The sequence below is a fragment of the Ranitomeya variabilis genome, chromosome 1, assembly GCF_051348905.1.
Source record: "Ranitomeya variabilis isolate aRanVar5 chromosome 1, aRanVar5.hap1, whole genome shotgun sequence".
NCBI lineage: Eukaryota > Metazoa > Chordata > Amphibia > Anura > Dendrobatidae > Ranitomeya > Ranitomeya variabilis.
Genome location: NC_135232.1, coordinates 602,659,795 through 602,676,169, shown reverse-complemented (window position 1 = coordinate 602,676,169; position 16,375 = coordinate 602,659,795). Strand labels below are relative to the sequence as shown.

General features: G+C 52.6%; 1 protein-coding gene across 5 annotated transcripts in view; it reads left to right on the top strand.

The window, feature by feature from the left end:
- LOC143770025 (uncharacterized) overlaps positions 1–16,375 on the top strand; it is a 75,290-nt gene that overhangs the window by 196 nt on the left and 58,719 nt on the right. For 3 of the 5 annotated variants that reach the window (XM_077259222.1, XM_077259233.1, XM_077259203.1), the window contains exons 2-8: positions 38–217; positions 5,856–5,904; positions 6,039–6,113; positions 7,239–7,329; positions 7,688–7,824; positions 8,025–8,147; positions 9,778–9,847. In XM_077259222.1, coding sequence (XP_077115337.1) covers positions 5,863–5,904; positions 6,039–6,113; positions 7,239–7,329; positions 7,688–7,824; positions 8,025–8,147; positions 9,778–9,847 — 538 coding nt within the window. In that variant the 5' untranslated portion in view covers positions 38–217; positions 5,856–5,862. Of the gene's footprint in view, positions 1–37; positions 305–5,855; positions 5,905–6,038; positions 6,114–7,238; positions 7,330–7,687; positions 7,825–8,024; positions 8,148–9,777; positions 9,848–16,375 lie in introns of those variants that run through there. The other 2 variants (XM_077259242.1, XM_077259211.1) reach the window with 1 other exon arrangement.

Sequence of the window (16,375 nt, the reverse complement as noted above, 5' to 3'; positions counted from 1 at the left end):
TGACATCATCTAAACGCTGATGTTCCCGTGTCCGCAGTACGCAGTCCATATGTCTGAGCGTCCTCCATGTTGTCGGAGCCTTACAGCAATGTGTTCCTACCGGAATATCTCCTCCAAGATGGCGGCTGCACAGGAGACAGACGTAGAGCTGTAGTTCGTAGCTGTGGGGCCGTGTATTGCGGGGAGCGGAGGAGACGGAGCAGCGCTCCGGGTGCAGGTGAGGCCTGTGCGCCGTGTGACGGGTGTCCGGGCTGCGCCACGCTGCTTCCTCACTCCTGCCATTGTGTAGCGAACTAATGGTTTGGTGAGTGCGGCGGCGGCTGCCCGGCTGGACCTCCGTATGTAGCGGCGGGAGGAGGGGAAATACTTTGTAAAACATTTTTTAAATGTATTTACTTTATTTTATTTCTTTATAATTTTTAGTTTATTTTTTTATCCAAATATTTTGATTTGATTTTTAGAATATATTTTAGATAATTTTGTTTGTAAGTTTCTCATTGTCGTCTGCCTCCATATCCAGTAATGTTTTGGTTGGGCAGTCGGCTGTGCTTTACGCGGTGTGGTGGCCTCATTAATCCCCGGTGCCCCCTCTCCAGGGCCCCCACCTTCCCTCTGTGGATACAAAGCCCCCCGGTGCCCCCTCTCCAGGGCTCCCACCTTCCCTCTGTGGATACAAAGCCCCCCCGGTGCCCCCTCTCCAGGGCCCCCACCTTCCCTCTGTGGATACAAAGCCCCCCCGGTGCCCCCTCTCCAGGGCCCCCACCTTCCCTCTGTGGATACAAAGCCCCCCGGTGCCCCCTCTCCAGGGCTCCCACCTTCCCTCTGTGGATACAAAGCCCCCCCGGTGCCCCCTCTCCAGGGCCCCCACCTTCCCTCTGTGGATACAAAACCCCCCGGTGCCCCCTCTCCAGGGCTCCCACCTTCCCTCTGTGGATACAAAGGCCCCCACCTTCCCTCTGTGGATACAAAGCCCCCCGGTGCCCCCTCTCCAGGGCTCCCACCTTCCCTCTGTGGATACAAAGCCCCCCCGGTGCCCCCTCTCCAGGGCCCCCACCTTCCCTCTGTGGATACAAAGCCCCCCGGTGCCCCCTCTCCAGGGCTCCCACCTTCCCTCTGTGGATACAAAGCCCCCCCGGTGCCCCCTCTCCAGGGCCCCCACCTTCCCTCTGTGGATACAAAACCCCCCGGTGCCCCCTCTCCAGGGCTCCCACCTTCCCTCTGTGGATACAAAGCCCCCCCGGTGCCCCCTCTCCAGGGCCCCCACCTTCCCTCTGGATACAAAGCCCCCCGGTGCCCCCTCTCCAGGGCCCCCACCTTCCCTCTGTGGATACAAAGCCCCCCCCGGTGCCCCCTCTCCAGGGCTCCCACCTTCCCTCTGTGGATACAAAGCCCCCCGGTGCCCCCTCTCCAGGGCCCCCACCTTCCCTCTGTGGATACAAAGCCCCCCCCCCCCCGGTGCCCCCTCTCCAGGGCTCCCACCTTCCCTCTGTGGATACAAAGCCCCCGGTGCCCCCTCTCCAGGGCTCCCACCTTCCTCTGTGGATACAAAGCCCCCCGGTGCCCCCTCTCCAGGGCTCCCACCTTCCCTCTGTGGATACAAAGCCCCCCCGGTGCCCCCTCTCCAGGGCCCCCACCTTCCCTCTGTGGATACAAAGCCCCCCGGTGCCCCCTCTCCAGGGCCCCCACCTTCCCTCTGGATACAAAGCCCCCCGGTGCCCCCTCTCCAGGGCCCCCACCTTCCCTCTGTGGATACAAAGCCCCCCCCCGGTGCCCCCTCTCCAGGGCTCCCACCTTCCCTCTGTGGATACAAAGCCCCCCGGTGCCCCCTCTCCAGGGCCCCCACCTTCCCTCTGTGGATACAAAGCCCCCGGTGCCACCTCTCCAGGGCTCCCACCTTCCCTCTGTGGATACAAAGCCCCCCGGTGCCCCCTCTCCAGGGCCCCCACCTTCCCTCTGTGGATACAAAGCCCCCCGGTGCCCCCTCTCCAGGGCCCCCACCTTCCCTCTGTGGATACAAAGCCCCCCGGTGCCCCCTCTCCAGGGCTCCCACCTTCCCTCTGTGGATACAAAGCCCCCCGGTGCCCCCTCTCCAGGGCTCCCACCTTCCCTCTGTGGATACAAAGCCCCCCGGTGCCCCCTCTCCAGGGCCCCCACCTTCCCTCTGTGGATACAAAGCCCCCCCGGTGCCCCCTCTCCAGGGCTCCCACCTTCCCTCTGTGGATACAAAGCCCCCCCGGTGCCCCCTCTCCAGGGCCCCCACCTTCCCTCTGTGGATACAAAGCCCCCTCTCCAGGGCCCCCACCTTCCCTCTGTGGATACAAAGCCCCCCCGGTGCCCCCTCTCCAGGGCCCCCACCTTCCCTCTGTGGATACAAAGCCCCCCGGTGCCCCCTCTCCAGGGCCCCCACCTTCCCTCTGTGGATACAAAGCCCCCCGGTGCCCCCTCTCCAGGGCCCCCACCTTCCCTCTGTGGATACAAAGCCCCCCGGTGCCCCCTCTCCAGGGCCCCCACCTTCCCTCTGTGGATACAAAGCCCCCCGGTGCCCCCTCTCCAGGGCCCCCACCTTCCCTCTGTGGATACAAAGCCCCCCGGTGCCCCCTCTCCAGGGCTCCCACCTTCCCTCTGTGGATACAAAGCCCCCCCGGTGCCCCCTCTCCAGGGCCCCCACCTTCCCTCTGTGGATACAAAGCCCCCCGGTGCCCCCTCTCCAGGGCTCCCACCTTCCCTCTGTGGATACAAAGCCCCCCCGGTGCCCCCTCTCCAGGGCCCCCACCTTCCCTCTGTGGATACAAAACCCCCCGGTGCCCCCTCTCCAGGGCTCCCACCTTCCCTCTGTGGATACAAAGGCCCCCACCTTCCCTCTGTGGATACAAAGCCCCCCGGTGCCCCCTCTCCAGGGCTCCCACCTTCCCTCTGTGGATACAAAGCCCCCCCGGTGCCCCCTCTCCAGGGCCCCCACCTTCCCTCTGTGGATACAAAGCCCCCCGGTGCCCCCTCTCCAGGGCTCCCACCTTCCCTCTGTGGATACAAAGCCCCCCCGGTGCCCCCTCTCCAGGGCCCCCACCTTCCCTCTGTGGATACAAAACCCCCCGGTGCCCCCTCTCCAGGGCTCCCACCTTCCCTCTGTGGATACAAAGCCCCCCCGGTGCCCCCTCTCCAGGGCCCCCACCTTCCCTCTGGATACAAAGCCCCCCGGTGCCCCCTCTCCAGGGCCCCCACCTTCCCTCTGTGGATACAAAGCCCCCCCCGGTGCCCCCTCTCCAGGGCTCCCACCTTCCCTCTGTGGATACAAAGCCCCCCGGTGCCCCCTCTCCAGGGCCCCCACCTTCCCTCTGTGGATACAAAGCCCCCCCCCCGGTGCCCCCTCTCCAGGGCTCCCACCTTCCCTCTGTGGATACAAAGCCCCCGGTGCCCCCTCTCCAGGGCTCCCACCTTCCTCTGTGGATACAAAGCCCCCCGGTGCCCCCTCTCCAGGGCTCCCACCTTCCCTCTGTGGATACAAAGCCCCCCCGGTGCCCCCTCTCCAGGGCCCCCACCTTCCCTCTGTGGATACAAAGCCCCCCGGTGCCCCCTCTCCAGGGCCCCCACCTTCCCTCTGGATACAAAGCCCCCCGGTGCCCCCTCTCCAGGGCCCCCACCTTCCCTCTGTGGATACAAAGCCCCCCCCGGTGCCCCCTCTCCAGGGCTCCCACCTTCCCTCTGTGGATACAAAGCCCCCCGGTGCCCCCTCTCCAGGGCCCCCACCTTCCCTCTGTGGATACAAAGCCCCCGGTGCCACCTCTCCAGGGCTCCCACCTTCCCTCTGTGGATACAAAGCCCCCCGGTGCCCCCTCTCCAGGGCCCCCACCTTCCCTCTGTGGATACAAAGCCCCCCGGTGCCCCCTCTCCAGGGCCCCCACCTTCCCTCTGTGGATACAAAGCCCCCCGGTGCCCCCTCTCCAGGGCTCCCACCTTCCCTCTGTGGATACAAAGCCCCCCGGTGCCCCCTCTCCAGGGCTCCCACCTTCCCTCTGTGGATACAAAGCCCCCCGGTGCCCCCTCTCCAGGGCCCCCACCTTCCCTCTGTGGATACAAAGCCCCCCCGGTGCCCCCTCTCCAGGGCTCCCACCTTCCCTCTGTGGATACAAAGCCCCCCCGGTGCCCCCTCTCCAGGGCCCCCACCTTCCCTCTGTGGATACAAAGCCCCCTCTCCAGGGCCCCCACCTTCCCTCTGTGGATACAAAGCCCCCCCGGTGCCCCCTCTCCAGGGCCCCCACCTTCCCTCTGTGGATACAAAGCCCCCCGGTGCCCCCTCTCCAGGGCCCCCACCTTCCCTCTGTGGATACAAAGCCCCCCGGTGCCCCCTCTCCAGGGCCCCCACCTTCCCTCTGTGGATACAAAGCCCCCCGGTGCCCCCTCTCCAGGGCCCCCACCTTCCCTCTGTGGATACAAAGCCCCCCGGTGCCCCCTCTCCAGGGCCCCCACCTTCCCTCTGTGGATACAAAGCCCCCCGGTGCCCCCTCTCCAGGGCTCCCACCTTCCCTCTGTGGATACAAAGCCTCCCCGGTGCCCCCTCTCCAGGGCTCCCACCTTCCCTCTGTGGATACAAATCCCCCCCGGTGCCCCCTCTCCAGGGCCCCCACCTTCCCTCTGTGGATACAAAGCCCCCCGGTGCCCCCTCTCCAGGGCCCCCACCTTCCCTCTGTGGATACAAAGCCCCCCGGTGCCCCCTCTCCAGGGCCCCCACCTTCCCTCTGTGGATACAAAGCCCCCTCTCCAGGGCCCCCACCTTCCCTCTGTGGATACAAAGCCCCCCGGTGCCCCCTCTCCAGGGCCCCCACCTTCCCTCTGTGGATACAAAGCCCCCCGGTGCCCCCTCTCCAGGGCTCCCACCTTCCCTCTGTGGATACAAAGCCCCCGGTGCCCCCTCTCCAGGGCTCCCACCTTCCTCTGTGGATACAAAGCCCCCCGGTGCCCCCTCTCCAGGGCTCCCACCTTCCATCTGTGGATACAAAGCCCCCCGGTGCCCCCTCTCCAGGGCTCCCACCTTCCCTCTGTGGATACAAAGCCCCCCGGTGCCCCCTCTCCAGGGCTCCCACCTTCCCTCTGTGGATACAAAGCCCCCCGGTGCCCCCTCTCCAGGGCCCCCACCTTCCCTCTGTGGATACAAAGCCCCCGGTGCCCCCTCTCCAGGGCCCCCACCTTCCCTCTGTGGATACAAAGCCCCCTGGTGCCCCCTCTCCAGGGCCCCCACCTTCCCTCTGTGGATACAAAGCCCCCTGGTGCCCCCTCTCCAGGGCTCCCACCTTCCCTCTGTGGATACAATGCCCCCTGCTGCCCCCTCTCCAAGGCTCCTACCTACCCTCTGTGGACACATCTCACATATGATCTCACATGATCACTATTTAGTGCGTCGATTTGACCATTTTTTTCTCACCTAATTTTTCCTTTTCTTTCTCGTGATTTATTTAAACATGTTTTTTTAGTATAATATTTAATATGTATTTTTTTTAAATGTTTGACTTTATTTTCTGGTCCCTTTAGTGGACTTGAACCTGTTCAGTCTCATCCCACAGTATTGCAGTACATAGTGAAATAGGGATGCTGGTAGTGGAGCCCATGGGCGTCACAGGAGCACCAAGGTGGCAGTGACAGGGGCCCAATGCTGGCCCAGCAGTCCCAAGCCGCTTCATACTTAGAAGGCTATAGAGAAGACGTACATCATAGGTTGCTAAACTTATGTAGGACTAGTAATGGCGGCACAGGCAGTAATGGCGGCACAGGCAGTAATGGCGGCACAGGCGGTAATGGCGGCACAGGTGGTAATGGCGGCATGCGCTCTGTCCAATTCATCGCCACGTCTCTTTAAATTGCAGAATCAACATGGCTGACCAGAACAAAGTGGGAGTCATCCATAAGTGCTATGTAAGTACCGCAGCTGGCCACTCCTAGAATGCATCGGCACCCGGGGCCGACCGCCTGGTAGTCTACATGTGGCCCCTGAGATCTGCTGGGGTCCGGCCCTAAGATATCATTACTACCTGTCTTGTTTTTTTCAGCTCTGCGACGCACAGTTCACAAACAACAATGACAAAGACACTCATTACAACGGGCAGTTCCACAAGTTCATGATGGTGAGCGACAGCCCCAAAGGTTTCTCATTACCAGACCCAAAGTAAAAGCTTCTTCTCCCCTTTGTTCCAAGTGTCGTAAGTTTTGTTTTAATTTTTTCTATACGAGGACTTGTTGTTCTTGCGGGACGAGTTGTAGTTTTGAATGACACCATTCACTTTAATGTATTGTGTACTAGAAGATGAGGCAAAAAGAATCTAAGTAAAGTGAATGATGACTTGTCCAGGAGACAAACAAGTCCTCAATGGAGAAAATTGCAGAAATCTTATGGTTCCTGGAAGAAAAGGAGGAAAAAAAAAAATGGAAGCGTAAGAATGGAAATTCTTCTGGTCAGGAATGTTTTAAAGCAAACGATCAGGTTCCCTGTGCCCTCCAATCCAGCAGCATTCCCCTTTGTGATTCAGCTCCCCCCCAACCCACCCTGTATCACAGCATTCAGTTCTAGAAATCTCTAATAAAGCATTAGTAACCTCTGCTTTTCCTATGCTAACGAGGGCTGTTACTAGTCAGTGGGGCATTAGTTCCCCAGGCTTATATAGAGGGACAGGGAATAGGATAGTCGGCTCACCGTATCAATTCTTCAGATGAAGATGGAGTCCACGCTCCCCAGACTAGTAGGCCCTCCTTTCCCTTGTGGGCATGATATCGTAATTTGCACGAGCGGCATCAGTGACACTCATACAAATCTGCACAGGCGTGCCGCTCATTCCGGCAGCGTGTCTGAAGCCGGGTGTACGCTTCCCACATGACCAGAGGCCATCTTGTGGTCATGTGTTATGCGTCTCTGACGCTGGGAAGCATACACCCGGCTTCAGGCAATGCAGGCTGCAGGAATGAGCGGCACGCCTGCACAGATTTGCATGAGTATCACTGATGCCGCTTGTTCAAATTATGATATCATGCCCACAAGGGAAAGGAGGGCCTACTAGTCTGGGGAGCATGGACTCCATCTTCATCTGAAGAATTGATACGGTGAGCCGACTATCCTTTTCTCTGTCCCTCTATATATGTCTACGGAACGAGCGCCCCACTTTTTTTCTACTGATCTGATAATCCAGAAGGTTTTCTAATCTGCCAGGTTGTTGGGTCTGTGCTGTATAAGGACTGTATAATTACTCTTCATACAGGGGGTGAGGCGAAACCAGCTGTCTTATATGGGACAATCCAAGACGCTGAACGATCAGATCACAGAAACCGGCAAAAAGGAGTCTTTAATCGGTAAGAAAGTCAGAAGCCTTCACCACACACCAGGGGCTTCTGTACACTGCTATGGGGGCTTCCTGGCCAGTAAAATTGAGTGCATCACTGGGAGGGGCAGCGGGATGACCCCTATGATCGCTCCTGTTGTGTGCAACCACCACTCCATCCAACTTTGGGTCTTGGCAGCCGGCCCCAGCGATCAGTCTTCCATCATCAGTAATGATGTCATGTCGCCCGCTTACAACACCACTGCAGCCAATCACTGAGCTCAGGAGCTTCAACAGAAATGGGGGTGTATACAGAGCATAGCGTGTAAGGTATGAATTGTAGGGAGACGATGAATACATGTAATAGTGTGGTGGATTTCTTTTGTCAGGCCTCGAGTACATCTATGAGTATGCGGAGGATAGCCAAGGGGTCCGCATGTACGAATGCAAACTCTGCTCATCTGCCTTCAGAGTCGCCTCCATCTTCTTCCACATTGTGGGCATCAGGCACCGGGTTTTGTACTTGGTAAGTTGGAGCAGCACGGACTCCTCACGAAGGAGGGATCCAGGATTGTACCGGGGGTGTTCCCATCTGCTGTCACCCTCCCCGATCATGGGCATTTATTCAGCGATCCCTGGTGTCCCTCGATCTCTGTACTGGGTCATGTCCAACTTCTTATGACTACAGTTCGGCTTGTGGAGGTTTTTTTTTTTTTTTGCTTTCAGGCAAAGCATCATCCCATTATGGGAATCGAGGACGATTTTGATGTCCAACAACAAGTGCATTACCGAAAACTAACCAATCACGCCCTCGCCATCGAGCAGACGCACGGAAGGAAGAAGATAAATGTAAGCCACACATCTTAAACAGCATGTCCATGGGCCATGCTCCTGTAACTAGAATACTACTATACCAGACTTCACTGACAATACACATAGAATCAGAACTCCCAAGTGAAGCAGCCAGACATAATTGTGCCAAAACTGGGGGCTGATTATAATCCAAAAGAGGCTACCAGTACAACTGGCAATGCAATTTAAAACCTAATCAGACATGGGGAAACCTTTAGGCTTATCAGTTAGACTGACTCATTTACCCCTCTGTCTCATAATGCCCAAAGGAAATTCATTTGAAAGAAATTTGGAACAATCTCACCAGATCCACAGATGATAGAATCTCCATTGTGACATTTTAATGATTAATATTAAATGTTAAGTTCCCTATTTTTGCTTTTTTTTCTATGATACAGAGGGATCCATACATTATTGGCTATCTATTGCACTTTATATTGCGTATTTGAACTTTAGTAATGTGTTTGCTGGTACAAGTCAGTACTTCTACGATAGTGTTAGGCATTTATAGCAGGCCTCGGGGTTTCCTTATGCCCCCAATTACTCTGGCAACCCATTGTGTGTAAGGGGTGGCAGAGGAAGCCATGTTGAATACCTGCTTAGATGCCACGACAGCTATTCACTGCAGCATCTAAGGGGTTGAGTCGTCAGAATCTGAGTCCTCTCCAATCCCGGCCGTTGCATGATGGTGTCTGCTGTGAATGGAGGGGGCTTAACCAGTAACCCTGTTATCAGGAAGGTGTTAAAGGGAACCTGTCACCACGTTTTTGGAAGATGGGATAAAAATAGCGTTAAATAGGGGCAGAGGTGGGCGTTACATTAGTGTGTGTGTTATGCGTTTATTACCCACCTAAGTTGCCGAAATAACTTTGCAAAGTCTCCGTTTTCGCCTGTCAATCAGGCTGGTCAGGTCACATGGGCGTGGTGTCTTCACCCAGATTTGGCGTAGTTTTCCGTTGGTGGCGTAGTGGTGTGCGCATGCCCAAAGTCCGGAATCCTCTTCCAGGGGATTTAAAATAGCGCGGTGTTCGTTATTGCATTGGTGATCGGTGGGCGCGGCCATCTTCCTTTGGCCGCGCGTGCGCAGAAGCGGCGCTCTGCTGGCCGCGGCTTCAGGAAAATGGCCGCGGGATGCCGCGCGTGCGCAGATGGATATCGCGGCGGCCATTTTCCTGAAGCCGCGGCCAGCAGAGCGCCGCTTCTGCGCACGCGCGGCCAAAGGAAGATGGCCGCGCCCACCGATCACCAATGCAATAACGAACACCGCGCTATTTTAAATCCCCTGGAAGAGGATTCCGGACTTTGGGCATGCGCACACCACTACGCCACCAACGGAAAACTACGCCAAATCTGGGGGAAGACAACGCCCATGCGACCTGACCAGCCTGATTGACAGGCGAAAACGGAGACTTTGCAAAGTTATTTCGGCAACTTAGGTGGGTAATAAACGCATAACACACACACTAATGTAACGCCCACCTCTGCCCCTATTTAACGCTATTTTTATCCCATCTTCCAAAAACGTGGTGACAGGTTCCCTTTAATAATGAACATTCACCAATAGCAGGGAGGTTTGGACAGGATTGAGGATGTCTTATTCTTAGTATATATTTATTTTTACGTTTAGGTCGTGGAGGAAGTTTATGTATCGAAACCGAACGTCTCTGAAGTCAGTGATACGGAAATTTATCTTGTGGGTACGTTAACCACTGGCGGAGGAAAGAGTGGTCCTGGGGGAAGCGCCCCTCCTTTGGAAACTTTTGATATGTTATGTACAGTGGCTTGCAAAAGTATTCACGCACCCCCTTTGCATTTTACTTATTTTTTACTTTACAACCGGTGTTTAAATATTTTTGTAATCCGATTTGTGTGTGATGCATCAGCACTAAATAGTCTAAGTTGGTGAAGTGAGAAAAAAATAGGCATAAATTACATTTATGGGATCAAATAACTAAAACTTGGCACGTGCATATGTATTCACCCTGTCGCTATGAAGCCCCTAAAAATTTCTGTTGCAAGCAACTACCTTCATAAATCCCATAGTTAGTGAGAGGACGTCCACCTGTGTGCAGTCTGTGTCCCATGTCTGTCACTATGTACACTTTACCTTTTATGAAAGGCCACAGAGGCTGCAACACCATTAACAAGAGGCAAAACTAACAAAACAACATGGCGATCTCCAAACAACACCATGAAAACCATGGAGATCTCTAAACAACACCTTGAAGACAAAGGAGATCTCCAAATATGTCAGGGACAAAGTTAAGTACAAGTCAGAGTTAGGCTATAAATAATATCCCAATCTCTGGAGATTCCCTGGAGCACCATCAAATCCATTAGCATCAAATGGAAAGAACACGGTACCACAAGAAACCTCTCAAAGAGGGCTGCCCACCAAAACTCTCAGCCCGGGCAAAGATGGTATTAATCAGCAAGGCAGCACAGAGACCAAAGGTAGCCCTGAATGAGCTGCAGAGTTCCCAAGCAGACTGGAGTAACAGTCCATATGACCACAATAAGCCGTACACTCCATATAGGTGGCTTTTATGGAAGAGTGGCCAGAAAAAAGCCTTTACCATATTTTTCGGACTATAAGACCATAAATATAGGACCATAAGACGAACCCCATATTTTAAGAAGGAAAATAGGGAAAAAAAATGTCAAATGGGGGTCCGTTTAACAGTCCGAATTCAGCTTGCTAGGGAAGGCATCGGCACAGGTGGAGGAGTGGTCACAGGGGTCGTTCGATGGTCCGGTGGCTGGTGCGGTGGCCTCTGGGAAATCCCTTGCCAAGCTGAGGCAGGGGTGGTAGTTCTGTGCTGGGGCAGAGGTGGTGGCTCTGTGCTGGAGCAGGGGGGCTGTGCTCTGGTGCAGTAGCATTGTCTCTCTGAGCTCTGTGGGGGGCTCCGCCGGCATTTCATCAAAGTCCGGAGGCCCCCGTGCATCCGTTGCTGCCATGTAGCAGTGGCCTCCGAGAATGTGGCCGCCAGGCCTTGCTCTGTGGTATGGTGGGTGGCGGGTTGTGCTCCAGGGCAGTGGCTCTCTGTGCTCTGTGGGGGGCTCCGCTGGAATTTCGTCAAAGCCCGGAGGCCCCTGCACATTCTTTTCTGCCATGTTGCAGTGGCCTCTGGGAACATGGCCGCTGGGGCGGTGCAAACTTAGATTCAAATCTTGGTAGCGAGATCTCGTCCTGAGATCTCGTCTCCCAAGATCTAAATCTTGAGCATGCGCCGGCCCGGCACCATCTTCCTGGCGGCCATATTCCCGGAGGCCATCGCAATGGATGTGCGGGGGCCTCCGGGCTTTGATGAAATGCGGGCGGAGCCCCCCACGGAGCACAGAGAGCCACTGCCAAGGAGCAGAGCCCGCCACCACACCACAAAGCCCTGCTGCACCGCCACAGCTGTAGGATTTGTAAGTATATTGCAACCATAAGACATCTCCCCCCACCCCCCTCACATTTTCCCCAAAAAATTTTGGGGAAAAATGTGCATCTTATGATCTGAAAAATAAAGTACTTACAAAAATAGTAAGGCTCATTTTGAGTTTGCCAAAAGATTTGTGAGCGACTCCCCAAATGTATGGAGGAAGGTGCTGTGGTCAGAGGAGACCAAAATTGAAGTTTTTGGCCACCAAGGTAAATGCCATGTCTGGTGACAAACCAACACAGCTCATCAGTTCAAGGACACCATCTCCGCAGTGAAACATGGTGGCAGCATCATGCTGTGGCAAAGTTTTTCAGCAGCAAACACGGTGAAAATGGTCTTATTTGAGGGCAAGATGGATGGTGCTAAATACAGGGATGTTCTTGAGAGAAACCTCTTTTGGTCTGTCGGTGATTTGAGAGTGGGACAGATGGTCACCTTCTAACAAGACAATGACCCAAAGCATACTGCTAAGGCAGCACTCGAGTGGTTTAAGGGGAAACGTGTAAACGTTTTGGAGTGGCCGAGTCAGAGCCCAGACCTCAATCCAATTGTAAATCTGTGGTCAGACTTGAAGATCGCTGGTCACCAGAGGAAAACATTAGTGATAGCGTGTTATCTCAGCTTGCTCGTGTTCTAATCGAGTATTAATAATAATAATAATAATAATTTTATTTATATAGCGCCAACATATTCCGCAGCGCTTTACAACTTATAGAGGGGACTTATACAGACAACAGACATTACAGCATAACAGAAATCACAGTTCAAAACAGATACCAGGAGGAATGAGGGCCCTGCTGCTCGCAAGCTTACAATCTATGAGGAAAAGGGGAGACACGAGAGGTGGATGGTAACAATTGCTTTAGTTATTTGGACCAGCCATAGTGTAAGGCTCGGGTGATCATGTAAAGCTGCATGAACCAGTTAACTGCCTAAGTATGTAACAGTACAGACACAGAGGCTATTAACTGCATAAAGTGTATGAGAACATGATGGAGGAACGTGATTATGTTGTTGTTTTTTATTAATAGGCCACACAGGGATAATTAGGTTAATGCGTTGAGGCGGTAGGCCAATCTGAACAAATGAGTTTTTAGTGCACGCTTAAAACTGTGGGGATTGGGGATTAATTGTATTAACCTAGGTAGTGCATTCCAAAGAATCGGCGCCGCACGTGTAAAGTCTTGGAGACGGGAGTGGGAGGTTCTGATTATTGAGGATGCTAACCTGAGGTCATTAGCAGAGCGGAGGGCACGGGTAGGTTGGTAGACTGAGACCAGAGAGGAGATGTAGGGTGGTGCTGAGCCATGGAGTGCTTTGTGGATGAGGGTAGTAATTTTGTACTGGATTCTGGATTGGATGGGTAGCCAGTGTAATGACTGGCACAAGGTAGAGGCATCGGTGTATTTTCAGCGTGCTCGAAAAATGTTCCTGCTGCTGCATGTCTTGTTCAACATCTTCGGGGACTTGAACATATTTTTTGACCACACCAAAAGTACTTGAATAGGACACGAGCGTGCTCAGATAATACCTTATCCGAACACGCTCATCACTAGAAAGCATCTAACATGAAGGAGCTGGAGGAGTTTTGGCTTGAGGAATGGGCAAAAATCCCAGTGGTAAGATGTGGAAAGCTCATAGAGACTAATCCAAGCACCATGCAGCTGTAAGTCTACGTTCACATTTGCGGTCTGCGCCGCAGCGTCGGGCGCAGCAGCGTCGCCGCATGCATCATGCGCCCCTATATTTAACATGGGGGCGCATGGACATGCGTCGCACTTGCGTTTTGCGCCGCATGCTTCCCTGCGGCGCCCGCGTCCGGGCGCAGAGGACGCAGCAAGTTGCATGTTTGCTGCGTCCAAAATCAATTAAAAAAAGGACGCATGCGTCGCAAAACGCAGCGTTGTGCATGCGTTTTGCTGCGTTTTTGTTTGCGTTGTGCGTTGCGGCACCGACACTGCGGCGCACAACGCAAATGTGAACGTAGCCTAATTGCAGCAAACGGGGGCTCTTCAAAGTTTTGACTTTAGGGAGGTGAATAATTATGCACTTTCAGTTATTTTGTCCTATTGTTTGCTTCACAATAGAAAGGAAACCAAATGTTTTCAGTTGTAGGCATGTTCTTTACATGAATTTATGCAAACCCTTGAAAAATAGTGAAATTCCAAGTTGTGAGGGAGCAAAACGCAAAAAATGTGCCAAGGGGATGAATACTTTTGCAAGCCGGTGTATATGATGTTTTAACCTCTTTACACATCTATCATGGAGCGGTCCTCCTCCTTTCTACAGGATTGTGGGGTGCCTATTGGTTGACATGACAGTCGGGGGCTGCTGAAGCATTACGTGTTCTATATACTGCAATACCAGTGTCGTACAACATACTTAAAAGGAAGGTGCCGCATTTTATTTTTTTGTATTAAAAATGATTGTTTATATAAACAATTATTTTTAATACAAATTTACATTTTTTAACTAACTTTTTTTTTTATTAATTTTTTTTTCAGCCACTGGGCGCCGCCATTTTGCTTTGCAGGAGTGTAAGTGTAGCTGCACGACACTTTTACACTCTGCAAATACTGCAGCCCTGGGCATAGTAGACTGCGGTCGGAAGCCGACTCTATACTTTACATTGAGCTGCTCCCTGCTGTGATCTGGCCACGCCCCCTGAGCCATCCACATCACAGCAGAGGCAGGAGATCGGCGCCATCTTTCTGGAGCTCACAGTGTGTCTGTGAGCTCCAGTTTCCCAGTGTAATCGCAGGAGCCCTGCGGTTCTAGGAGGAGGAGACCAAGGATGGCACAGGAGGGAGAAAGGAGCAGCGCAGGCAGCAGTGAAGTAATATCAGCGGGGGAGGGGTAGAGGTAATCTAATCTTATCCTTTGTGATGCTGACTCTGAGCAGTGTATCTCCTCCCATGTGTTACTGTGCTGAGCTGTGTATCTAATCCTATCCTGTGTGATGCTGTCTGCTGAGCTGTGTATCTAAGCCTATCCTGTGTGATGCTGTCTGAGCTGTGTATCTAATCCTATCCTGTGTGATACTGACTGCTGAGCAGGGCTGTGGAGTCTGAGGCAGAGTTAGTTTTGGTCGGAGTCGGTAGAAATGTTCCGACTCCAGCTTAAAAAAAAAAAATGTATTAATATTTCATAATTGAACTTTCATATGAATTTTATAAATGTTAGAACATATATATTTGAGTATCAAACTATGAACAACAGTGATAAGCAGTTCTGCTGGAGATAGAGACATTTCTAAAGGTACCGTCACACTCAGCTGCAGCGATATAGACAACGAGCCGTCCTAAACTAGATCGCTGGAGCGTCGCTGTTTAGGTCACTGTAGAGACGTCAAACACAGCAGCTCCAGAACGATCCTGTGATGTAACGGCGACTCATTTATCGTTCTCGCTGGTTGTTAGCTCCATGTAAAACATTGCTGGCATCGTTGCTTTTGCTGTCAAACACGACGATACACGCCGACCTGACGACCAAATAAAGTTCTGGACTTCTAGCTCGACCAGCGATATCACAGCGGGATCCAGATCGCTGCTGCGTGTCAAACACAACGTGATCGCTATCCAGGACGCTGCAACGTCACGGATCGTTGTCGTTCTCGTTGTAAAGTTGCTGAGTGTGAAGGTACCTTTACTTCTTGTGTGTCACTGTTCTCCACTGCCCTTATCTAATCTTATACTTGGTTAACCTCATGGTGCCCCAACCCCCCTACTTACAATGTATGAAACTGAAAGTGAAAATGTGTTGCAAATTCTTAGTAGTAAAGCTCCTCCTCTAGACTAGATGTTTACTAGGTGTGCGTCTTCCAAGCATCTCACAGCTGCTACTCAGAAGAGGAAGACTGTAAGAAGTATTATCCTTTCAACAAACTTTGCATCAGTTAACTGTGAGTACATGAGGAATAACAGTATTACTGACCACTATATCAGTTGTACGACCTGGCAATAATTTTGTACAATTGTTTTTAGGAAAAACAATTGTCATTTGGATTGTGAATGCAGAATTAAAAACCTGAGAATGTCAAAGAAGCGTCACATTAAATCAGCGGTATTTGAACATTTCACCATCACTCAAGATAGAAAACATTGTCTGTCAGTGTATGACAAATGATCCAGACGAAAACAAATGCTGTGAAGCCAAGATCAGTGCATATTCAGGCAAAGATAAAAATGCTCCTACCAGAGCTTCTAATCTAAAGAGACATTTACAGCGCTTTCATCCAGAAGTACTGAAAGCAGTGGATGAGAAAGACTGCATCCAAACCAATGAACCAGTGCCCAGCTCTTCCAGCCAAACAAAGGAGCAGAGAACTTTGCAGCCATCAGTTGCAAGATATTTTGTCAGTGACCAAGTTACTGTGACAATGACAGTAGATACATTTAAAAAACAGATCATAGAGCTTGTTGTAAAGGATAGTGTGCCTATTTCATTATTTTCACGACCAGCTTTTGTGTGTCTGAATGGGGAAATGGCCCACAAGCTTGGTGTTTCTCTGGAGAGAGAGAGAGAGAGAGTATTAGAAAATTAGTAATCGAAGAAGCTTTTAAACAAAAGGAAGAACTTAAAAAAAACTCTCAAGGGACGCTTTGTTTCTTAAAATGGATGCCTGCACACGTCAGAGTGAACTATTTTGCCGTCAATGTCCGATTTGTTTGTGACAAAAATGAAATAGTTGCCAAGACATTGGCAGTAAAAGACACCAAAGCTCATCACACCAGTGAGTTTCTCCAGGTCTTGGTGGAAAAGGTTCTGCAAGACTATGAACTTAAAAAAGAGCAAGTT